Source organism: Pseudorasbora parva, chromosome 7 (assembly GCF_024679245.1).
Source record: "Pseudorasbora parva isolate DD20220531a chromosome 7, ASM2467924v1, whole genome shotgun sequence".
Taxonomy (NCBI): domain Eukaryota; kingdom Metazoa; phylum Chordata; class Actinopteri; order Cypriniformes; family Gobionidae; genus Pseudorasbora; species Pseudorasbora parva.
The window spans coordinates 23,625,999-23,652,855 of record NC_090178.1 but is presented as its reverse complement, the minus strand read 5'-3'; the positions used below and the strand labels follow the sequence as shown (position 1 = coordinate 23,652,855).

The window sequence follows — 26,857 nt, the reverse complement described above, 5'->3', positions numbered from 1 at the left end:
CATATTATTCATAAAAAGATGCCATTAAACAAGTATTTAAAATATACTGTCTTTATGTTGTTTCTTTTGATGATTAACTGTAAAATTCTTACATTACAAATTATATAAAAAATGTAGGAGTTTAAATACTATTAATCACAGAAAAAAATATGTGATTAATTAGTTAAAGGGATAGCCCACCCAAATATTACAATTCTGTCATTAATTCCTCGCGCTCAAGTCGTTCCAAACCCACTAAGACCTTAATTTTATGAAGCGTCGAGAATACTTTTTCTGTGCAACAAACAAACAAAAATAATGACTTTATTCTACAAGTTTTGTTATAGCCTATGTCATTCTCCTACTCAGTTTACATTGTAAACAGTGCAGTGCTTTCAAATTCTATGGCAGCCGATGCGATTCACAAAGGACCGACATGAGGTGAGTAATTAATGACAGAATTTTCGTTTTTGGATGAACTAACCTTTTAATCTTTCTGAATCGATTGAAAGCAGTACTAATTCTAATTTGATAATTATGGTGGAATAGTTTTGTCACAAAGAGGAAATAAGTTCAGCACGTTTTACCTTGAAAAATAATTTATTCACGTATTGTTTAAATAACAAATATTTTTGACTTACAAAATATTGCCGCCAATAAATATACTGACTCAACATACTCATTTCAAGTGCTAAAAGACAATAGAATGCCCTGTCACAGTACATCAGAAAGAATTACAGGCATTGTAAATCAGCACACATTGTATCTCATGAAATATTTCTGTCATATTTGTGTTAGTAGTCATTCTGAAAAGAACAAAAGTTAATATATCAACAGCAGCACATATTCACTGTGTCAGTTATGTATCTCTTTATCTGCATTCTATAAATAACGTGTAACAGAATGTCTTAGTGTTTCCTCGGTTATCGCAACAATTAATCAATATCACTTCAATAAGCTACATAACTACATGTTATATAGGTATATAACAACATCTGTATTATTCAGGTTCGCTGTATATTTGTTTAAAACCTTAGAGCATCAACTGTTGACTGTATACTAGTGCTTTCTGCACATTTAATATAATCATTGTGTTTCATAGACAAGACAGGTAGTTTCATTGTATTAATGGACATCACATCATGTGCAATATATTTACAAAACAAGTCATAAATAAATTGCATGTTTAAAAATAATCTATAAATAAAATGCATGAAAAAAGTGCAAGTTTTCTTATATAAATAAAAAAAATGTGCCCAGATAGTTGTCCTATACATTCACAGTGTAACTCTGTGAGCGCTTTCGGAATAATCTCCGAAACCACATCCAATAGAGGCAGATCATTACAAGCCAGTAGCACACGTACGCTGCAGATCCAAATATCAAAAACTTGAGCTCTTCTTTTTTTCTATCTGTTGTCCAGTTTTCATTGCATTCCTTGTAGATCGTGTACCCCAAGCCTCCTAACAAGATGGCTGCCCACACTGAAAGGGGTGCCAGGGGAATGTAGTTCCCCACCATCTTACGACGGCCCGATGTCCCCCAGCTGCTTTTGTTCATGGTGATAATGGCAAAGTATTTGGCAGGCAGCAGGCTGGTCATGTAGAGGGCAGAGTATAAGGACATGAAGAGCATCACTGCATTTTGTCGTAGGATGCAAGCATAGGCTGCCTTTACCAGACCAATTAACTGGATGCAGCACAAAACCCACAAAATGTCCCATAGAGTGCCTGTCCAGAAGAGCTTGATAATGGTGGCAGTGACAAAAAAAGGAAAGATGCCTGAGACAATGGATTCGTAGGTCATCCACAGGTTATGCTTGTGCCACCACATAGCATTATAGAGCCATTCACGAAAGTATGATTTGGTCCAACGCGTCTGCTGATTGAGCCAGCGCAGAAACTGGGCGGGAGTCTCGGTGTAGCACTTAGAACGAGCAGTGTACCTTGAACAGAAACTCACTGTTAAAAATGATTCTGAAGTACAGTTTAGAAGTATTAGACAGGAATGATGCTTGTTATTGGACAATGATCATGATTTTACTCATAAATCATCAATGGTAAATCATACTATAACTACTTACTTTGTAGCATAGCCCATGCTTAGCATCCGATTGGTGAGATGGCGGTCATCCCCAAAAGTACAGTGGGTGCCGAGAAACTTCTGGTTGTACCAGGATTCCAGAAACTGTTGAAGCAGGTCATTCCTATAAAGACCTGATGCAAAATATATAAAAACTCAGTTATCCCTACAAACTAAATATTAAAACTTAGATCAGAGTAACAAACTCCTACAATAACATTTTAATCACTGTTTCTCAGTGCCTTCTCTGAGTGAACCAAAAAGGGTTTAAATACTTATTTTAAAACATTTTATTAAAGCTACACACAAAAATAATGGTTCCAAAAGGTGGTTTTCGCAGATGCCATAGAGGAGCAAATCCTCAAAGAACCTTTCAGTGAATAGTTTTTCTTAGTGTGAAGAATATATGAACAATATAAAGATCCCTTTCTACTATGAAGAATCTTTTGTGGAATGAAAAGTTTCTTCATAGAATCATTGATGGAAAAAACCTTTATTTTTAAGAGTGTGCATTAGACCAGAACAGAACACATTTGTAACACATTTTACTTATTCATCTTGAGATGATTTAGTTTGGGGGGAAAAAGAAAGATATACAACAATGGAACTGAATGTTATAGTATGCTAAAACAATGCCTAAATAGCAATTTGGCTTTTAATATTATCCAATAGCCTGTAGTGACATCCGCAGAAAAGGAATGCTGTTTCAGGGGCAGCACAAGTTATTGGACTAAACACATTTTGATTAAAGATTATGCAGACAAACGCTGTTATTTGAAATAAGATGCACCGGCGATGACTCATTCAATATAAGACCATGAACATGCATTTATACATAGTACATAGGGTCTATTTTTATTTATATAAACTTTTGGTCTAGGAGGTTATGTATTACCTAAGGGGCCGCTGATACAGGAGACACAGTCAAAGAAGGACTGGCAGGACCTCTCGATGTTAAACGCCATCCAGTAGCGCAGGCTGCTCATGAAGCTGATATAGGAGTCTTTAAGGTTAAGGATCATCACATCGCCTCCCACGGCACCGTACTTCTGGTTACTTTCCAGCACCTTGCAGAGCTCCACTGTGGCCAGAGGGTCTAATTTGGTGTCTGAGTCACATACCTGATTAAAAAAGTAGAATATGAAGAATAATGGAGCAGAGTGATTTCTTGTCACACTAAAATTCAATGCTCAGTTTGTACTTAGTACAAGTGCTTGTAAATATCACTAACCTGTATATAATCCACAGAGGACCCTAGTGCCTTGAATGCTGTATACATCACTTCCCTCTTTCCTCCCCATTTTTGCATGATGCACACACACTTCTTGGTCCTAATGAGTTCTTCAACCTCCAAGCGCTGGGGGTCTTCAAAGAACACCCCGTCATTTCCTTCTGGACCATTAGCATCTTTTACTTGGCCGGTGGGGTTCCAAGAGTGGTAGTTGTTCTGCCATATATAACAGCCAGGATCTTGGTCTGCAAAGACCTCACGAAACATCTCCATCATGTAGCGGTCATCTTCTGAGTTTCCGTCCACCACCATGACAATGCTTAGCAGCTCGGATGGGTACTGGAGAGCCCGTACTGAGAGAAGGCACTCACGGAGATAAGCAGGGTCCTCCTGATAGGCTGATATAGTAAAGCCGATGGATTTTGTGTAAGAGCAAGGTTTGTGCCTTGCATGCATGCGCCGATGCTCCACAAAAGCAAAAAGGCTCTGTATTAGGACGTGGAAGCTTAGCAGCAGTCCATAGAAACCAAATGAGATGATGTTAAATGGAGATGTAACTATGTGGACACCATCAATGTACGCCCATAACATCACCACAAGGACCAGGAGGGCAAAAAGAAATGTAAGAATGGCCCGGAACAGATAACCAAAACGCTTGAATATAGGCTTGAGATCCATTTTATTATCAAAATGCCAGAACTAGTGAAAAACAGAAAAGTATGAAAAAATAAATTTGCCCAAGTTTATTCACCCCTTTCTTGTCTTGCTCTTCTCCAGATCTAACTGTTCATTCAGGACCTCAAAACTTATAGGCTCGGTCTGAGCTCAGGGAACACCCCTGCTGCAGATGTGTAATGAGCAACAAATGTGCCTTAGCTCACACAGGACTTCCATCCATGACTCACACGCAAGAGACGTCACAACTCGGTACTCCTCTCATTGAACGTAATGTTGGGTATGTGAGACTTCCAGAAGATGGATGATTGTCATCAATTTGTGGTCATTAAGGATTTTATTTGTTGGTAAAGTTTAATGCATCTTAGGGAAAAGTCAGTTAACAAGATGTACAGACTGTTGGAAATTAGAGTATCATGCAAATTTTTGCACTTTCCCCTTTATATATATATATATATATATATATATATATATATATATATATATATATATATATATATATATATATATATATATATATATATATATATATATATATATATATATATATATATATATATTGTTTTTTATTTTATTTTTGATATATATATAGACACACACACACACACTAGTAATACCTGTGTCATACCCATGTCATTATATACATTTGTGTCCTCATATGTCACAAAAACATGCCCCCCCCCCACACATATATATATATTTAAAAAAAAATATATATATATATTGTTTTTATTTTTTTATTTTTTGACAAATACTTTCTGAGCTGAGTCAGAGATGTCACTGTTCGCTGTTGCAGTATCTTATCAAGGAAACAAGGGGATAAAAAGAAAGATAAGCTACCCCTTTTCCTACTACTTTCCATAAGCTACTCCCATAGGCCTGTATTTAAGAAAACCGAATGTGGCCCTCTTGTGGTACAGCATTGTGTTCTCCTGAGAATGAGATCAATTTCATTTCTTGTACTAATCTAGTACAGGTTTTATTTTACAACGAAGGTTTACTTCATCGAGCCAGTACTTTTACACATGATTTCTGCCACATACCTCAATAATATTATAACTAAAGGCCTACTCTGGTCTACTCATTTACTGCTGTTACTTTTTGGGATGTTCATTCTGGGGCATGTTTATTTGGACTAATATTTGGAGCTTGAAGTTCCGGGGATGGGTTTTTTTAGATGGTTAGGTATGAAAAAACGTAACATTCCAAATGGTCTTCATATTTGTTTTAGAACAATACCGTTTTTTACATCACCATGTTATTCCAGCAGAGGGCAGCACCACAAAGCATATTTTGGTTTGTGAAACTGCCTGGCTTAAAACAAACTACACATTTTGATTATTTTACTCTCAAAACCCATCTCAAGATGAATCCTTCTCTAATCAATTTATTTTTGTAATGTCTGATTTGCAAAGTTGATTCATTTTCATGGGGTTATTGCTATTGTTTTTACTTGGATTTATAAATATATTGAGTATAATTTTAATAAACTTAAACTACTCTGTATGTATAAAAGTTTAGCTGCTGTCACATTAATGCAAGAAATCTGATTATTAGCTGACTTGCTGGGGAAATTGGAATAGGCAACACATTGTAAAATCTATTTCATAACATGCTGATAAACTTGCAAGTGTTGTTATATGAAATAAAAGTCACTCCCATGTTTTGCAATGTTGGTGCTTGTGTCCTGGGGTTATTAAAGGGGGGGTGAAACACTCAGTTTCAGTCAGTGTCATGTCAATCTTGAGTACCTATAGAGTAGCATTGCATCCTGCATATCTCCGAAAAGTCTTTATTTTTTTTATAATTATATAAGAAAGATGCGCTGTTCCGAGTCTTTCCGAAAAAAGCCGAGCGGGTGGGGGCGTATCGTGTGAGCGGAGCTAAATAATGACGTGTGCAGCATCGCGCTGCTATTGTGTTGAGTCGAGTGCGTCGTAAAGCTGTGTCATCCCTAACAGCGGGAAAAAAAACTTTATTCAAAATAAAAATATGGCTTTTAATCAGATACAGCCATACATCTATGATCCGGAATCAGACCCAGAGGCTGCAGTTGAACAGGAGCAGCAGCAAAAACGACTAGAGCAGGACGTCTCTATGTGGTACAAGTTATACACTAACTATATAATATGCTTAGCGGCTTGTGTTATTTACATATTTATACTTGAATTATATCGTCGTATTTTTGTCTTTGAAGGTGTACATGTGGGAAGTGCAGTTGTGCACGTGCGTGTGTTTGTGTGTTTACGCGTGGTTTGTGTAGACAGGTTAAGTTAGTGTTTACATAGAAAGACACGGAATAGTAGCGCATTTGAATGAAGAAGCGTGCTTATTTAGTTCAACATATTTCCCCACTCTTTGTGTATTGTTGTTTGGAGTGCTTTTACAATACACAAACATAAAGTTACACATATAGTGGCCAGCTAAACAAATGTACACGCACTACACATCGCATGCTCCATTGATCAATTAACTATACGTGATCATGTTTGGGCTACGAGCATAGGCAAAAACACAGACATTTGAAGCAGTCTTGTACAACTGCTCTTTACAAGCAGTCTCACTCACCGCCTGCGGTTCTAACGTTGGGACTGCTCCATCCTTCAGCATTAGGCGATCGGAAAATCCGGCGTCGAGCTGGGCCTTGTTTATGAAACAGTCGGCACCGAAATGCAGCGAACAGATATAAACATTCGCGCAACTCAGTTGCTGATCCGGAAAAGCAAATTACATCCACTGTTGCCTTAACGTGGGGTTTTTGGGGAATCTGTGCAGGACTGTCTTGGTCTGGCAACCAAAAACGCACTTTTTTGGTGACATTGTTATGTGCACATCACCTGTCCAGCATCCTACAAGCCAGCGCTTTGATGGGCGTAGCCTGTTACTTTCGCTCTCTCCCTCTCTCTCTCTCTCTCTCACGCGCTTCCGGTAGAATTGTCCGTAAGGCCCATACAAGGAAATTCCGCCCCCATTAACGTCAAAGGGGACGCATGATCTCAAAAAACTTGCCGAAACTTATGACTAACCGGAAGTAGTATTTTTGACAAAGAAATACTCCCATCAAACGTCCACCTTAACTTTTGAAACTTTGTCTATGTTTAGTATGGGATTCCAAGTCTTTAACAGTGTAAAAAGATCAGTATGCATGAAACAGCATTTCACCCCCCCTTTAAGTATAAATAGATGTGTTAATAATTGTATTTAAAGCTGACTTTAACTGTATGAGGAAGTAGCAATACGGTTGTGAAAACTATGTGACATGTTCTAAGAAAAGGAAATTGATTGTTAATGATAAATGATAAAATGTTGAGTTTTACCTAGAAGTGTCCCCCCCTCCCCCCTTTATTTAGAAACTTCCCATTTTCTTTTCTTTTTAAAAAATGTGTTTAATTGTTTAGAAGCAGATCTCCTAGAAGTGGTAAACTCCTCATTTCTTTGTGGGACTCCCATAAAACTGCAGTTAAGTCTCTTCTAAAAAAAAAAAAGAGAAAAATCTAGACAGCCCCATATTGAGCAACTACAGACCAATCTCAAATCTCCCCTTCATAGGCAAGTTCAAATGGATACTTTGATCATATTCAATCTGGTTTCCAACCGCATCACAGCACATAAAGATTATAAATGATATATGCTTAAATATTGATACTACTCGACCTCAGTGCTGCATTATAGACACTGTTGACCACAACATTCTTCTTGACAGGCTGGAAAACTGGGCCGGGCTTTCTGGGATGGTCATCAAATGGTTCAGGTCATACTTAGAAGGTAGAGGTTATTATGTGAGTATAGGGGACCATAAGTCTGAGTGAACATCCATGACATGCATGAAATGCATGAATGAAAAAGAACAAAATTGCTTACCACAGCTATGCTGACGACACCCAGATCTACTTAGCACTATCAACTAATGACTATAGCCCCATTGACTCCCTGTGCAAATGCATTGATGAAGTTAACGACTGGATGTGCCAAAACTATCTTCAGTTAAACAAAGACAAAACTGAAATCAATACATTTGGAAACAAAGATGAGATTCTCACTGTGAACACATATCTTGAGCCTTAAGGTCTAATAACAAGTCAGGAATCTTGGAGTCAGACCTGAGTTTCAGTAGTCATGTCAAAGCAATAACTAAATCAGCATACTATCATCTGAAAAATATTACAAGAATTAAGTGCCTTGTTGCAGGCAAGACTTTGGGAACTTCATCACCAGCAGGGTGGACTATTGTAATGGACACCAGCCTTCCTAAAAAGATCATTAGAGAGCTGCAGCTCATACAAAAACTGCTGCCAGGATTCTGAGCAGAACCAGAAAATAACACCATACCACTCCAGTCCTCCGGGTTTTATAATGGCTTCCAGTTACATTTAGGATCGATTTTAAAGTAATATTACTTGTTTATAAATCACTCAATAACCTAGGACCTCAATACATTGCAGATATGCTGAAACCCAACAAATCACTCAGATCAGCAGGATCAAGTCAGTTAGAAGGACCAAGAGTTCATTCAAAGCAAGGACAGTCTGCTTTTAGCTATTATGCAGTCGCAGTTGGAAACCAGCTTCCTGAACAGATCAGATGTGCTCCAACAGTAGCCACATTCCAGACTCAAAACACATCTGTTTAGCTGTGCATTTACTGGATCAGCACTATGCCACTTTACATCCGACTGATTTAACCTTATCTTATCGATGCATAATCTTTTTATTATTTTAGTTTATTATTTTAACTGTTTTAGTTTACCTTTGTTCTTATCTTTGGTTATTGTTATTTTATCTATATATCATCATTTTATTCTTTTTAGTACTCTTAACAAATGTATATTTCTATTTCTTATGCATCTGTTGATTATTATTTTTGGTTTGGGCTATCTGACTGGAATAGACTGGAAAAGGAGAGCAGAGTGCTTTGCTTCATTCTGCTTGTGGTAGCAGACAGTGTGAAGAAGACTCAGGAAAGGGGAGGTCCTGCGGGGCAAAGGCAAGTTTTGGACTGACTTGTAAGGACCAGGAGACATTGTGAAGATGCTCCATCTCTTCCATCTCAGATAGAGGTACCCGAATTAAGAGAATCAGGTAGATAGGGATCTATTTATCACCATTTTTTAAAATTCTCTTTACAATTGTTTTATTTATCCTTGTTTTTATTTAAAATTTTTACACATAGTATTTTTATTTCTTATGCATATGTTATCACCATTTTAATCACAGGTGGACAAAGTACACAACTTCATTACTTGAGTAAAAGTAACAGAACTACTGGTCAAATATTGAAGTGAAAGTTGTAAAAACAGATTATTACTTAAGTAAAAGTACGGAAGTATTTGTTTTTAAAAGTACTTAAGTATCAAAAGTAAATTTCCTTTTTAATGTCAACGCATTATTTTATTAATGTTGTATAATGCACATTATGTCATCATGGCCAGTCAGTGATGCTCAATCCGACAAACTAGCATACGACTAACTTAAACTCACTTCACTCACTAAACTTTACAAAGCACTGTCACTTTAGGGCCGAATGCACAGATCCAATACACTGATACACATCTGATATTCTCCCAACTGTTTATCTTCACTTAAGATATAATCAACTTTGTTTATGTGAATACTCGAAAAAAATCAACATTTTGAAATCCGTCTTCTTCCATTTTGCTATAAACTGATGTGTTCAAAAATTGCTGGAAAATCATTGAACTTCACGAGACCCTACAAGAGTGATTCCTGAAAGGCTTTCAGCAAAAACCCAAACACCTTTTAAAGAAGAAAAAATTCATCCACTGACTTTCAAAGCCTTGATAGAAATGTAGTGAAGTTAAAGTCATAAGTTTCCAGAAAAAAATAATACTCAGTATTATTGAGTATTATTTACTTTCTAGGTAAAGTACAGACACTCAAAAGGTGCACTTAAGTACAGTACTCAAGTAAATGTACCTAGTTACTGTCCACCTCTGATTTTGATTCATTTCTATGTAAAACACTTTGAATTGCCACTGGGTATGAAATGTGCTATATAAATAAACTTGCCTTGAGTTAATATTCAGGATGTTGAATGCATGTATATGTAAGGTTTGAGATGATGAAACTACAACATTGTGCTATTGCTATGCAATATATCAGGGTGAAATATTAACATAAATCCGATGGATAATGATAATATCTGAATACACTATAAAAAGTGGTAACCTACAATTGCACTTTAGGAGATGTTTTTATGTAACCTGGAGGCACTTCCTCACACCATAACTGGGGTGGGAGAGTGGTCTATGCTCCTGAGCCGCCATGGCTCCCTGAGCTGCTTGCGCCGCCATGGTCTCCTGAGCTGCCCTGTTCCACCTGGTCACGCCCTTGTCAGCCTCCAGGGTGCCCATCCTCTCCCACCCCAGTTATGGTGCAAGGACGTGCCTCCAGAGAGGGGAGAGTACTGTCACAGTCCCCAGCTCACTCTGTCACCTGTCACTTCTACACTACACTTCCCAGGATCCTCCTTGACTCTCACCTGCATGCACTTCCAAATCACCTGCACCTGTTTCTCATCACCCTCATCAACACCCTTTAGCTGTGTCTCATTTCAGAAGGCTGCGTCCTCCAGAGGTCGCATTCGAAGGCTGCGTACGTCATAAGGCCATCTCATTTCAAAAAAGTGTGTAGGACACTCCAAATGCGACCTTCGAATGCGTCCTTCTTTCACAGGAATTAGGAGTGTGCATGAGGGCTGCGTTCGAAAACCTAGGCAGCTGACTCATTGCCTCGCTGCCTCATCAGACAATGACTCTGCAGGCAGCTTTTTGTGCATGAAGACACCTCACGAAACTAATTTCGGACAGACTTCTAAGGCAGTGTAACAGTTTAATGGGCTACAGCTAAATAAAGAGAGCTTTGGTGAGAACTAAACACAGTTACTACAGTAGTGATTTCTCGCTAGAAATGACATCAGAAGTGTAATATGTTGGTAAAAAATGTACATTTACACACAAACTGAGCTGCAAACGCAACTTCTGGTGACGTCTTTTTCCCCCAGCTCAACTGTCACTGAATGGAAAGCACAGGATTGTGGGATATCACAGGCAGTGAAGGACACATGTATAGGCTGGCTGCGTCCGAAACCTGTAAAATGCTGCTGTCGGAGGACACATTTAAAGGCAGGAAGGCATCAAGCTGCGTCCGAATCTAATGTTAGCTTCACTTCCTGTCACCTGAGATACCTTCATCTGATCGATTTTTGAAGGCAGCGTACATGTGTCCTTCGCTGCCTTCGATATCCCACAATCCCTTGCTTTCCATTCAGTGACAGTTGAGATGGGGAAAAAAGATGGTGTCCAGAAGTTGCGTTTGCAGGTCAGTTTGTGTGTAAATGTACGATTTTTACCAACATATTACACTTCTGATGTCATTTCTAGCGAGAAATCACTACACTCTAAAAAATGCTGGGTTAAAAACAACCCAAGTTGGGTTGAAAATGCACTAACCCAATAATTGGGTTGTTTTAACCCAATGGCTGAGTTGTTTTAACCCAGCCATTGGGTTGTCTTAAGCAACATTTAACCCAACCGCTGGGTTAAACCAACTCAACCATTGGGTAAAATCAACCCAATTGTTGGGTTAGTGCATTTTCAACCGAACTCGGGTTGTTTTTAACCCAGCATTTTTTAGAGTGTACTGTAGTAATTAAATATGTGTTTAGTTCTCACCAAAGCTCTCTCTATTTAGCTGTAGCTCATTAAACTGTTACACTGCCTTAGAAGTTTGTCCGAAATTAGTTTCGTGAGGTGTCTTCATGCACAAAAAGCTGCCTTACAAGTCATTGTCTGATAAGGCAGCGAGGCAACGAGTCAGCTTCCTAGGTTTTCGGACGTAGCCGCTGCCTTCAAATGAAATCCTTCACGTCTGGAGATAACCCACAATTCTTTGCGCCGCCTTTAACAACTGTCATTTTTTTATATTATATGAAAAAGTGAGATGTGGTGTTTAAATGTAAGTAGTTTAAGCTTGTTTTTGTTTTTTAAGCTCTATTACCTCCAACAGATAGATTACAACTGTTTAGTGCTTTTTTAAACGTTAAGAACAGTACATTGCTGTCAAGACAAGAAACATTTCATAGTCATTTTCAAGTTATAAATAATTTTCATTTATATAACTGGCGTGAGAGTGCAACGAGGTTGAGCGTGTTGGCATAGCAACGTGATACTTCCTGCCTGTGTGTCTTGCGAAGGACGTCTCGTTTAATTCTGATTGAGGACACTCCGTATACTGCATCCTACACAGGATGTGTCCTCCGGAGGACGCAGCCTTTGAAATTTGTCTCCTTTCCCTGCTCTTCAGGGTCTGGTTGTCCTCACTAATCTAAGCTACAGACGCTGACCACCATACTCACCAGAGATACCTTCCTATTAATCCAGACTCACCTGAGAACCTACCTGTTTATCCAGATCTCTCTTGTGTCTTCTATTTGCCATTTTCTGATTCCCATCATCATCACCACTCTGGAATCTCCGTGCACCATCCTGCTTTACAGGTCACCATCTGAAATAGAATTTGCATAATCTCTAAACCTGTTAAATCCCCACTCTGCTGTTAGGGGTTGACAGTTTTGACCCATAGACCAGGAGTCAGGATGTTCAGTCATCGGAGAGCATTTTACTGAACAATAGTTTGCAGTTTCATCGGTAGAGTCAGCTTCAGAGTCTCTCAGGGCAGTGTCAGGCCAGACTCTCCTCTACACAAAATTACCACACCAGTTATACCAATTTCAAGGGCATGATTTACATCATTACGGACACGTGGAATATTACTGATTGGCATAAAGTCTAAACAATGTGTCACGCGAGAATAGATAGGAGATGTTGTTGTTGTTAATCAGGATGTATTCATCAGACAATCCCAAGATTGGGGTAGTGTTGACTTCAGGGGAGTCCTAGAAAGATGCCAAGAGGTCTAGGGTGTGAGAAAAAGCGGTCCAATCCAGTCGGAAGACCTGCACAGAACATGTAACACCCACACACAAGACTCTAGGGCACATCTCTCCTCCAAGGTTAGTGCAGCAGTGAGCTTGAACAGAACAAGTTCAAAACTAGTGCAGCAGTGAACAGAACAAGATATCAACACCACATGACAAACGAATCTCCAGAAAGAAAAGTATGACTAATGTCATCTACCTCATTCTATAAAGAAATATAAAGACAAAAATTTACTTCTATCAATGGGAAAAATCACACTATATAAATGAGAAGAAATCACAATTGGGAGACTCAAATCCTCCCACCCCTTCCTGTCCTGGGGTTACTAACAACAGCCAGGATTCACCTCTTGGAAGTTCTAACTTTCTCTGCAAGGCCCTGTTGGTCAGGACCCAGAGATAGAGGTCAGGCTATCTATGTCAGAGCACATAGATAAAGGGTCAGACTGTCTTTGTCAGACCCTTCTCTGGAAAGCAAATTAGAAACAATACAGCAGACATCATATTAAATAATAGTTAAATGTATTAATGATCATATAAAATTGATTGTCAATAATTATTCATTTTGAAATTATAATAACTGATTATTTAATTCATGAGGTTATTAAAAATCATTCAAAAGGATAAGATGCATATGATGAACAGGCAAGGGTGTTGGCCCACCCCCCTTCACTGCTTCCTTTCCATCTGCAAATACTTGTTATGTGTGATCTTGTCTGTCCTCTTCTGTGTATGTGACATCCATGTGGTAAAGACAGCTCACTTACATAGTCTACAGCATTTTCACAGATGGTTAAAAGTCATGAAATTCAACCAAAAGTGGTTTCCAGATGCTTTGTCAGCATGGAATATATATAGGAACTGAGAAAATGTCAGTCTCAGTTGGTTTTCTTTTTTCTTTTATATTCATCTTAATGCATAGTTTGTGAGTAATGCCTCTTTTTTTCTAAATGTGATCTCATTTTTTTCTCATAATAATGTCTTTCAAAACAGTAATTTGTGGCAAATGACAATAATTGTGTAGCTTTTGGAGTACAGCAGGTGGTTATTAGTGTAGGACTAATGTGGGTGTACAACACTTCAAGAGCTCTCCGACATAAAGAAGCAATATTATTTTTTTGTAAATTTCAAATTCACTTCAATTCCTATAAAAGCAGAAACCACATGGTGCTCTTGGTACTATCGTATCCTTGGTTTCCTGAGAGGTGGGAACGAGATACTGAGTAGAGTATGCTACGGGAAAACCCTTCCCTTGCCTTTCAAATTCTTGAATATTATAGGCTAACACCAGTTAGAAAAACTGGCAAATTGCCGCATGATATGTAGATCGCATGCAAATAAGAGAGCGGCAAAGAGAGCGGCAATTACCTCAGAAACACGACTGAATGCAAAACTGAGCGAGCAGCGAGCATGGTGACTTCCCGCCTCTCAGTGAACTGAGGTTACAATAGTAACTGGAGGAGTTCCCTTTCGAGAGTGGTCACTTGAACACTGAGAAGAATACTCTGCGGGCACCGAATACAATCCCGCCATGAGAGCTGCGAGGCAGAACCCAATAAGTTGCACCGATTGCAGAAGGAGCCACCAAACGCTCTTATGATAGGCAAAGCCAGGCAAGCAAGAGATGAGCTAAAGCCGAACCAAATTTACATATGAGACGGAGAAGTGCAGACTGCACTGATAAGGGCAGCAGAGCAGTAAAAAACTGTGCTGCAAAACAAATACTGGTACTTTAGTGAACAGAATAAGTAGTGAAAGCTGCACTGATGAGGGAAGTATAAGTGACAACAACGAGTAAACACATATCATAAGCACGGCAATAACTGTGCAGCGTAAAATACTTTATAGTGTTATAACACAATAGTGACTTAACTCACCAAGAGCACTTGTGAAGCTACAGATGGTACATCTAGCTTGTGAAATCTGGCGAAGGTGTTTGGAGAAGACCAGCCACCAGCCAAGCATATTTCTTGAATGGACGTACATTTATACCAAGCCCAGGAAGATGCAATGGCTCTCCTAGAATTTGCCCTGATGTGGAAAGGGCAGTCCTGGCCCAGGCTAGCATACGCCAACGCAATAGCATCCACTATCCAGTGAGACAGCCTCTGTTCTCTGTTTAGAAACAGCTCGTCCTTTATAACAGCCCCCATAGCACAAAAAGAGCTGGCCTGACTGTAAGACTGCTGTTCTATTAACGTTTACCTCTAACTGGGCAAACAGCACTTGGGGGCAGAGCCTTAGTGTCCTGTGAGGTTGCCGGTTCAAACAGAGAAACGACCTGCACTTTAAAGGCAGTGGACAGCGATTTTGGCACGTATCCCTTTCCTGGCTGGAGAGTGACGTTACAGTCACCGGGACCGAAACACACATTCATACATTCATCGTTACAGAGAATGCGCATAAATCCCCAATGCGTTAGCAGAAGCAAGGGCAAAGTGGAGAGCGGTTTTAAGAGAAAACTCTTTTACTGCAATAGCTTCCAACGGCTCGAACAGAAGTAGAGATGGGGTTTTCAGAACCAAAGCCAGGTCCCACAGCAGCACAGAAGGCGGCCGTGGAGGATGCAACCTCCTTGCTCCCTTGAGGAATCTGACCACAAAATCATGCTTACTGATCTGGATACCGGGGAGTGAAATGAGGCAATAGTAGCTACATAAACTTGCATAGTAGAGGGCAGACTGCCTTTATCCAGTCTATGCTGTAGAAAACATAGAAAATCTGAAACGGGGTAGCTAAATAGATCGATAATCTGATCAAAACACCATGTCTCAAACACTCCCCGTTTTATAGCATAAAGGCATCTGGTGGCTGACGCGCTGATGGAGAGAAGTTGTCGATCCGCCAACAAAAGGAGGTGTGCAGCCTGCTTGAAAAGGGGTTCTGGATCGTATGCCACCCTGGCGATTTATGTACGAAACCGCAGACATGTTGTCCATGCGAATCAGAACCTGCTGGTGCCCCAACTGAGGCAGGAACATTTCCAGGGCTAGAGAGACCCCGCACAGTTCCAAGCGGTTTATGTGCCACTCTTTCTGTGACTCCGACCAGAGATCTGATGCCGGTGAGCCCATGCAGACCACACAAAGAGTGAACGCGCCCATAGAGACAATGAGAGTCGGACATAGGCATCCCTCTTTCTTTGGCACAACAAAATAGCAGCTGCAAAAAACGCTTTCCCACTCGCTCAGAGGGACGTGTTCTATCGCTCCTTTAGCGAGCAGGCTGTGAACTTCCTGTCTACAATCAGGGGTTTTTGGGTAACATTAGTGATGGAACCAAACCGTTGAAACAGGGTGATCTGCGTCTGAACTGAAGAGAATATCCATGTTGGACTATATTTAGAATCCAGCGCAATATACCCGAAATGGCTGTCCATGTGTAGAGAAAAATATATTGGGCTGTAAACTGTCCTCAACAGTTGTTGCCGGTGGCGGCGTAGCGAAGCTAGGTCTAACCCCGGCGAGACTGAGAGCGCTGGATGGAACACAGCTTGTGGAGGGTGCACTGAAAGCCAGCTGGTCGTGAATGATGTTGCTGGCTTCCCGTGATGATGGGAGGCTCTCGTCAATATATGCCACGGCTCTGCATTGCTCTGAGGCAGGGCAAGGGACGCAATGTAACGAGAATAAGGAGGAAAGCTCTTGTGAAGAGGCGGACGCCATGAACCACAGAAGCCTCCACATTTATGAGAAAGACTGGCCCTCATAGTTATAGAGTTGAAGCAAACTCCCAGAGAGGTTATCGACTGACATGGCGTGAATGTACTTTTCTGCATATTCACTCATAGACCCAGGCTTTCCAGATAGGCGTGACAAACATCAACGTGTTTGTATGACCAATCAACACATCCCGTAAATGGGCTAAAATCAACCTATCTTCCAGGTAGTTTAAGAAACGCATACCGCTCTTTTAGGGAGGGGATAATAATGCATCCACACACTGCGGGGGGCCAAAGGCCTCTGTCGACGTACACGTTAACACTGCCATCATCCAAGGACTGCAGGAGCTTTGAAGGGCGCATGTGTGCGGCGACAGTCTTTTTGACGGGAAGCATGTGAACATACCTGTTGGTGTTTTTCTAACTGCCGTTAGTCTCTTTAATATTCTAGAATTTGTAAAGAAAGGGATTTCTCACAGAGTATTCTACGAAGTGCTGGCGTGACCAATCTCAAGGGAACCATGAAGTTCAACTTAAGTGCAACAGTGCTTTTTGATTATTTTTAGACATTTCTAGAAATATTTTTCTTCCTCTGTATTTCCTGATAGCAGTTTCACTGGATAATTTAAAAGAGGGTTTGCACTAACACTAAATAAAAACATCAGTCTTGTGTGTACAATTGTTAATTCAAGTAATGGCTGTAGATTTCAGGGAACTGATCAGGCACTCTAAATGCATGTGTCAAGGTGTTTATCAGTGGCAGACAGCAAAATAGATGTAGGGGTACATTTCACTAACCCCTAGATAAAATGTACTTAACTTTTAAAGGTGCCCTAGAATTGAACATTGAATTAACCTTGCCATAGTGAAATAATAAGAGTTCAGTACATGGACATCACATACGAGTCTCAAACACCATTGCCTCTTTTACATCTTGTGAATCAAAAACACCACGGAAAAATAAGTACTTCTCAACATAAGGCCACCGTGACACAAGCGATGGGGATCATTTATATGCACGCCCCAAACATTTGCTGAAGCCGTTTCAGGGGAAATTACGTAAACACATTGAATAATGCAGCACGTTTCAAAGCACTTCAGTGAGCCTTTAACGCTTTTTTGGGTTTTGCACTTTGCTGACGGTCCCTTATTCGTCCTCGTCTCTCGGCTCGTTTTGAGGAAAAATCACCCTGCGTCCCAATTCGCATACTATCCATCCTAAATAGTATTCGAAAATAGAATTAGTATGTCCCAAATCGTAGTATGTTGAAAAGAGTATTCCAAAGATTCCCGGATGGTTTACTATTTCCGGTCCGAATTCACAGTATGGATCGATGGGCACTCTAACGGCTGATATTGCCCACAACCCATTGCGAGTTGGACGAGGATTCGATTAGAACTACAAACGCGGATAAAAAGCGTTAAAAAACTACAAACATGACGGATGTGCGAGTTCGAAGGTTAAGTAGAGAAGTTTAGATAAAGGGGTTTGAGTGACCAACTATCAATATTTAACCTGACAAAAATATATTTATTAAGTGTTGTCCACATTATATTTCACATGCAGCACTATTGTGAACTTTTGCAATGACACATTTGGCCATTAACCTTTAAATGCATCATTATATTTAAACTGCAAACACATGAGGAGAGTCTCTGCATTAAAGATCCACAAATGGCAGATCAACGAGCGGATACATTTCTTTCCGATAAGGTAGGAGATTAAACTGAATGTGAAGAATTTGAACTGTGACGAATCTGACGATGATTGACAGGGCAGATAAACGGTGACGGGATGCACGTAACTAAGCGACAGAGTCCGTTAAAAATGGCGAAGTAGTATGTCCCGAAGCTTGCATACTTTTCTCCTACACACTCAAAAGTATATACTTTTTCTTCACAAAAAGAGTACATACTTTTAGGACGTAGTATAAGTAGGCGAATTGGGACGCAGCATCAGTCTGTAGCTTGTTGTCTACGTTCAAGAGATGTCATTAGTGTTTTAATGACTGTCAATAGTGTTTTATCTGTCTGTCTGTCTTCTGATTGGCCGTGATTCTCTGCTCTCTGCACAGGGCCTGCCGCTTCCTCTCAGATGCACAACTCACTTTTGCTCCACATTTCTCGGTGTATATGGTGCAAAAGTGAGAGCACGCGTAACTTGTCATTTGAAGGCGGAAAAACTGTCCTTGAGACTCGTAGCAGCAGATTCAAGCAGTTGAAGTGATTGGATTTGTGAAAATATCCAAGAAAAGTAATGCATTTGTGACCAAATATTCTACAAGTGTTCAACTCTCATTGCATGAATTCACATGTTTATTTGCGGATGTGCAAAATTTGTCCGTGACCACATTTTTGATACGGGTGTGTGACTGCGTTTTGCACCATATTCACTGCAGAAAATGTAGCAAAAATGTGAGAGTATGAGTTTCTTCATGTGTGATTCGTAGAATAGGATTTGTGCTCCTGCAGTGAAGAATGTGTGAAGGTGTAACTGTTGTGTTGTGTTTGTAGGAGAGGAAAAAAAGCTACATGTTTACAACTCCTAAAAGATTTTTCTCTGTGACTTAAAATGTATTGATACACATGTGTGGATATGCTCTACAGATACAAATTTCACTCTCACACAGTTGTTTTGCACCAAAAATACCTTCATATGGACTCATGAGCAACTTTGCTGAACAATTGAAATGCTGTGCTGTGAGCGGCTGAAATAACCCAATCAGAGCAGAGCTCAACATTAATATTCATGACTCTTCCAAATAAGGCAAAAACAGAGCATTACATCCTAAGGACAATTTATAGGGTTGTGAATGGACCTGTAAAACTGTATCTGGCAAATTTTTGCCCTTAAATAAGCCACATACCCTCTATGTAGATATCAGAAAACAATTTAACATATTGTTTCAAATCATTCTAGGGCACCTTTAAATATAACACATTCCCATCCAGTTTGGGCAAGTTCTCTTCTCTTGCTTTTATTTGTTGAACTTCGAAGGATATGGTGAGACATCATCAGGACACTGCCGCATTGGGAATATGTAGCAATAGAGGGTATGCATCGACGTCACTTTCCTGCCAGAATACGCCCCCTCAGCCGGGCCTGGGTGCCAGAAGAGCTGCTGCTGACAGCAGTTAAAAGTGGAAAACGCGAGAAGAATCAGCTTAACTTAATGTTGGGCTCGATATAGTGTTCCTTACAACTTACCAAAGATTCAGTGATCCGTGGATAATTACATGCAGCCAGAAATCGTGTTTTCCTGACATTTTTATGAGCCTGATTTCGACATGAATATATAACTGTCAGATCATCCAATTTTTTCGAGTGAATCCCGCATGTAAATATGGAAGTGGTCAGTGTATTGAAGCAAGTATGTGGCCGCTTGTCACGAATGGAAAACAAAAGTTTTAATTCAAATTCTCAATTTATTAAAAGACCTATTAAAGACCGAGTAAAGAGCGCTACCTTTAAAATCACTAAAAGCTTTCACTCATTCAAGAAACGTAATCTCACAAAGTTTTGCAGTGAAGCTGGTATAAAATGAATCTCTTATTTTCCCAATGTCTGCACTTACAGAGGATTGAGGTGCGTGTTAACTGAACTCCTGGACAAACACTCGAGCGGTGAGTGGATTCCAAATTCAACACATGTGATTGGCCAACTGTGTTGCAGAAATCTACAAACATGTCTCTGATTGGCTACATTACTCACAAAACGAAAACACGTTGGAAATGTAATCATTTGACGAGTGCAAATACTTATACACACTGAATCTTTTGCTAGCTCCTTTTCGCTAATAATACGCTATTATTATTCCTACAGAGGATTACAGACAAGCAGTTATGGGCAGCTTTTCCCTCTAAAAGCAGAAGCAGCAGAAGCAGCTGGCAGTGGTTTGAGTGAGAAAATTACACTTTGTTCTCAAGTCCGTCTCAAGCTCGGAACAGCGATGTCCATGGGGTCCGTGGAAAAGCCTCCCCCTAACCCCCCTCTGGTGCCGGGCCTGGTTTTGTGTGTTTCACTGTATTCACGCTGTAAACCAGTGCTGCCTCTCAGTCTTTTTGCCACTCAGTACATAGAAATCGCAGTCGCTCCAGCTGATTGTGACGTCACATGCATTCCCTCTATTCTTTAAATTCAAATGTTAAATCAAGTAATGGCTGTAGATTTCAGGGAGCTGATCAGGCCCTCTAAACGCATGTGTCAAGGTGTTTATCAGTGGCAGAGAGCAAAATAGATGTAGGGGTACATTTCACTAACCCTTTGATTATATGTACTTAACTTTTAAATATAACACATTCCCATCCAGTTTGGGCAAGTTCTCTTCTCTTCTCTTCGCTCTTTAAGTCACAGCTGACTTGCTTTTATTTGTTGAACTTCAAAGAATATGGTGAGAAGTTCTGGGCATTGGTATGATGATGAAAATAAACGCTATTTAGCTTTTTCTTTAATGGTCTTTCTTTAGAACTGCATGGTTATTTACTGTTAAAAATGTGTAAACTTTAGGGGAAAGTTTTTTTGTGTGTGTGGCTATAAAAAACAAAAATCACATATTGAGTAACAGAAAGTAAAAAGAGGAAATATTGCTCATCGTTTTAAGGTTCTTTATTTTAAGCACTTTATGTTAAGTTTCAATTCTCACTATTAATTATTTGTTTATTAACATGCATATTGCTAGGATTTTGTCTGTTTACTTATAAAGCACATATTAATGCCTTAGTCTGCATGTCCTTATTCTACATCCCTTAATCCTACCCAATATCTAAACTTAAATGCTATAAAAACTACTTTACTAACTATTAATAAGCAGTAAATTAGGAATTTATTGAGGCAAAACTTGTAGATAATAGTGAATATGTGTTCCCCATAAAGTGTTACCATAAATGCTGTGCATGATCTTAATAATAATAATGCACACAGGATAGCCAATAATCACTTGTTTCTTCCTGACAAAAATAATGATGTTCATTGCAGATTAAAAAGTCTAGAGTCACTCGATTTTTATACTGTCTTTTTCAGAGTACTTACATTTGTATTATGTATTGACATATGAAAAGGTTTAAACAAATTTGGACAAAAGTATTTTAGATCATTCTACCTTCCCTTTAATGAGCAATAGGTGAAGTTACTAACAGGCAAACACAGGGAAACTAGGACTGCGGTCATTCACTTCTCCCTACATTAGTCCAATAATATAGTCCACTTGAGGAGTGAATGAGAACGAGTGAGCGAATTGTGTTGCAAGGGCTGTTGCTTTTGCATAATTTGCTTGCTTTTTAATAATCATTTGCAAAACTTAGCAAATTGTAATACAAAGATTTATCTTGAACTCTTTTGTGGAAACTATAAATAAACCTTAATTAAACCATTTAATAATCAATTAAAAAGAAATTAATACCTGTGTGATATTATGCTGTACCCACATAGGACCAGCTGATGGATGAATGGATGGATCAGACATGGTAATTCATTCAACGCACAACTTTCACAGTGCATTATGGGTATTCTCTAGCAGTTGAGCATACATCGGTTGTACAATTGTTATTGCGCCAGGATTGTGGGATTGAATGAGTGCACTCGATAACATCCACTATGGTTTTGGACACCGTCTCCTCAAAAATGCCCTATATATAGGGTATAAGGGGTGATTTCGGACACAACCAAGGATACACATGGCAGGGATACAGAAACAGAAACAAAACAGAACCAAACCTAAATTAAAGTAATTGTAAATTTCCTTTGCATTGAACATATCAAAAATTATAAATCGGCCCTGAATTTGGCTCGTTCCAGTTTTGTATCTGCTACAATTAATAAATCAAGCAACAGGCCAAAAGCATTATTCAACTCAATAAATAAACTTATGAAACCTCCGTCTCATGCTGCTCTAGCTTCTGATAAACTCTGCACTACATTCTTAGCTCAGATGCTTGAAAAGACAGATGCCGTAAACCTCTTTAATGCCTCTTTAATGATGCCACTAACACTAGTTATCTGCCGAATCAACCTGGTCAATCACTGCTGCTTTTTTCTCTGTCTACTTCCTCTTCTGTCTCTGAGTTAATCTTGAAATCTAACCCTTCATCTTGTCATCTTGACCCTGCTCCTACTACTCTACTGAAACGTTGCCATTCAGTCATTTCTGCACCTATCTCTCACTTCATCAACGCATCTCTTATCTCTGCTTCATTTCCTCTATCACTCAAAACTGCAGCTGTTACCCCCGTTCTCAAGAAACCCAACCTTGATCCCTCAGTTTTATCTAATTATCGTCCCATTTCAAATCTCCCCTTCATAGCCAAATTACTGGAAAGTACTGTTGCCTCCCAGCTTCAGTCTTTTCTAGTTGAAAATAATCTTTTTGATCCTTTTCAATCTGGTTTTCGCCCTTTTCACCTTAGCTCTGCCTTCGATACCATCTCCCATCAACTACTCATTTTGCTCCTTTCGGATGTGGGTATTTCTGGGGCTGCTCTTTCCTGGTTCTCCTCCTATCTCTCTGACAGACTGTTCTACGTTTCACTTCAGAATTTTTGCTCACCCACTGTCCCCCTGAAGCAAGGTGTCCCTCAGGGATCCGTTCTTGGGCCATTATTATTTATAATCTATATAATACCTCTTGGTGAGATTCTAAGCCGTCATGGTTTTAATTATAATTTTTACGCTGACGACATTCAATTATATACTACCTGTACATCAACTTTATCTTTCACAACTGACAAAATCTCTACTTGTGTACATGAAATAAAAGATTGGCTTCATTCAAATTTTCTAAAACTTAACATGGACAAAACTGAGATTATTTTCACTGCTATTTGATTGACATCTTTGCATTAGAAATGAGATTACGTGCGAAGGGGGCGTGGTTTAGTCAGACGCCAGCAGCAGCTGCAGCACTCACTGCCAGTGCCAGTGCCAGGAGAGAGAGAGAGAGAGAGAGAGAGAGAGAGAGAGAGAGAGAGAGAAACAGATAGAAAACAGAATTGATTAACTTCAAATACATTGTTGCATTGCAAAGTTTTATGACCTCACATGTGGGAAGTGATGGAGCCGGGGAAAGATTGCTGAGGAAGTGTGACCTTGGAAATCCACTTTTGCAACACGACTGAAGCGTGATGTTGTGACGCTTCCCCTCATTTGTGCGTTCAAATCGGTTCAAATGCAGCACTGCCTTCCCGGAATGCTATGAGGGCGCGTTAAAGTCACTTGACATCAAGGTGCAGATCCACTTGTCCATGCAACACTTCTGTCGCGCTGCGTCGCGCTCCACTATATTCCTATGGGTGACATAAAGCGACTTTAACACGGCTGCATAGCATTCCGGGAAGGCAGCGCTGCATTTGAACCGATTTGAACGCACAAATGAGGGTAAGCGTCACAACATCACGCTTAAGTCATGTCGCAAAGGTGGATCTCCACGGTGGATCTGCACCTTTATTGTACTGAGTTGTTGAGAGTGCAAGTTTATTTTGTATATTTTGTATCTGAGAGCTCTGAATAAACACGGGTGAACTTTGCAACGTCATTTCTCTCACAAAATGCTTTCACCAAAACTAATAACAAACAAAACATCGACATGAATACAGTAAGAGCTTCTTTTGAGCAGCGTCATTCAAACGGCAGTTTGGACAAGTGTGCACTGCAGATATACGTGATTGACAGATCCGAACATTATAAAGAGAGTTCTTTAATCAAATAACAGATTTGTTTCATGCTACTAACAGAAACGACATAAAGTTTATCATTTAAGTTACTTACATTTTAGCTTGATTCACTGATGCATCAACAGCGGGACTGACAGTATTAAACGATTTAGAAAGAAAGTCTGTGTGAACTTGAATGATTAGCTACACATCAGAATTCACTGATCCCAGATCAGGCATTAATGAACACTGTTACTCAATGTTTGTGGCGATGCTGTCCAATCCATATGGTAAAACCTGTGCTGACATCGCGACTGATAAACTGAATCCATTCTCTACTAATTCTCTGGGTGGGCAAAGCAGAGGAAGGGGAGGAAACCTTTCCTGGTATGACGTCATAACAGGAGAATTCAAGGTCAGCTCGTCTGGGCTCTCATTTTCTCAAAGGCAGAGAAAGACTTTGATTTTTGAGAAAGACTTTGATAAACCAGAATTTGCTTTACAACATTTTTATTAATGTTGAAAACCCTCAAAAAATAAACATTTCTTGCCATGGGACCTTTAATGAATATATGTTTGATCTATATTAAAGGTCCCATTCTTTGCGATTCCATCTTTAAAACTTTAGTTAGTGTGTAATGTTGCTGTTAGAGCATAAATAATACCTGTAAAATAATAAAGCTCAAAGTTCAATGCCAAGCGAGATTTTATTTAACAGAAGTTCCCTTTCAAAGCCTACATCGAACGGCCGGTTTGGACTACACCCCTGCACTTCCTGCTTTAATGACACAACTAAAACCGTTTGTTGATGAACCCTCCGCCCACAAGAACACGCAAAATCGGGGGCGTGGTCCTTTTGCTCTCGCAGGTCGAGAATAGGAAGCGTTGTTTTTGTAGAGTGTGTTTGTCGCCATGCCATTGAAACGCTGTTATTTTCATCCCGGAGTCAAATCACCTTTGTTTGGCCTTCCCACGGACAATGTACGTAGAGATCAATGAAACTATGTGCAGCACATTTTGCTGAGGACTGCTTCCTCAATCTCAATCAGTTTAATGACAGATTCGCAGAAAGATTATTCTTAAAAGATGACGCAGTTCCCTCTTTGTCTGGAGAAGGCGTTGTTTATGAGCCACAACCGGTAAGTGTCTAAGTTGGTCCGTTTAACAGTTTATGTAACTCATGACACAAAGTGCAACGCTGTTTAGCTTTGTTAACTAACGTTAGATGGTAATTGAAACTAAACCGAAAAGCTTAGCATATAAAAGTGTAGTAATTCATTCAGACACCATCGATTGTTGGTGTTTGTAATGATCAGTTTAAACTACTGAATAGACAGCTTACCATTCTGAAACATCCAGCAAAAGTCTTTCCTGAGCAGGTTGTAATCGATCCTCTTCGATATTCTCCGGGTCTGATTCCGGCTCAAATTGATAAGGCAATATAGACATTTTTGCAATAACATTTAGCGCGTTATGTTAAGAGGCGGGACCTTTCCGGGCAAAGTGTGCTAAGCTGCTGTCCAATCACAGCGCAGGAAGCGCTGGCCTAATCAGAACTCGTTATGTATTTTTGAAGGAGGGACTTCATAGAACAAGGAAATCATCAGGCCGCTTTTAGGACAGAGGAAACAGCGGTATACAGATGACATGAACTCATGTTATATTGCACACTGTAAACATAATCAAAGCTTCGAAAACACGCGAAGAATGGGACCTTTAAGTTTATTATTATTATTATTATTATTATTATTATTATTATTATTATTATTATTATTATTATTATTATTATTATTATGTTTTGTTACCAAATGCAGGGTTGCCTTTGGTGAAGTATAGTGATGATTTGCTTTGAGAGTGGTTTTGTGCCAAACACTTCCTGTTTTATATCAGAAATGTATTTGAAAATTTAGCTTATTGAGCTTGAAGCTACATGTAACAATTATGAAAATGTTTAAATGCATTGTATTTATGTATTGTGTTCATTGACACTATAGACCAACTTTAACTTTAAAAGTTAATTCTCCCAAGTTCAGAAGAATGGACCATTTGTGAAAACAAGAAACAAGTAGGAAAAAATCAAGTGGCAGTAAAGAACTATACAGCTGACAACAGGACAGATGCACATGCAATCCACAACGAAGGTTACAGGGCATATGTTGGCCAATTTTAAATTCGCAGATGTTCTAAAAGTCTCATGTTGTGTAAAAAAAACTGTCTCTCCAGTGACACTGTGTATCACAGATGTGAAACTGTCACAGATGTGAAATTGGAATATGGCTCCGTGCTCCCACAAAAAAAAAAGGGGGGGGGGGTGGGGGGGGGGACAGCATGTGCCCAACAGATGCCTTTTCAGATGATGAAACAGTGTTTGCTGAATGTGGTCAATGGAGGAAGTTAAAAAAAAAAAAAATGGGAAGACAAAATTTCACTGTCCTCTCTTGTGTGTACACGTCAAAGTTTATTGACTTTGTCCATATGCCAGTTGCCTGGCTTCGATTTTCCACTCCCTAAAATGCATATGTGCATTTCTCGTGTGGTTTCTTATGGTTGTGTTTATGTGAAAAACAAAGAGTCTTTATTCTTCATTCAGACTTTATTATCGCTAAGGGACACTATCTCTGTACATCCCA

At 39.5% G+C, this 26,857-nt stretch overlaps 1 protein-coding gene across 1 annotated transcript; it reads right to left on the bottom strand.

The window, feature by feature from the left end:
- Positions 1 to 1,199: 1,199 nt before the first annotated feature.
- Positions 1,200 to 4,289, bottom strand: has1 (hyaluronan synthase 1). Its single transcript, XM_067449666.1, has 4 exons — positions 3,293 to 4,289; positions 2,957 to 3,182; positions 2,063 to 2,195; positions 1,200 to 1,924 (listed from the first exon to the last, which is right to left on the bottom strand). Exons 1-4 carry the CDS (start codon positions 3,968 to 3,970, stop codon positions 1,249 to 1,251), a joined length of 1,713 nt encoding a protein of 570 aa, XP_067305767.1. The 5' UTR covers positions 3,971 to 4,289; the 3' UTR covers positions 1,200 to 1,248.
- Between the last annotated feature and the right edge of the window lie 22,568 nt (positions 4,290 to 26,857).

Coding starts and splice junctions, on each gene's coding strand:
- has1 (XM_067449666.1), bottom strand. CDS start 3,970: ATGGATCTCAAGCCTATATTCAAGCGTTTTGGTTATCTGTTCCGGGCC. Junction 3,183..3,292: donor CCTCTGTGGATTATATACAG/GTTAGTGATATT, acceptor TTTTTTAATCAG/GTATGTGACTCAGACACCAA. Junction 1,925..2,062: donor AGCATGGGCTATGCTACAAA/GTAAGTAGTTAT, acceptor TTTCTGTTCAAG/GTACACTGCTCGTTCTAAGT.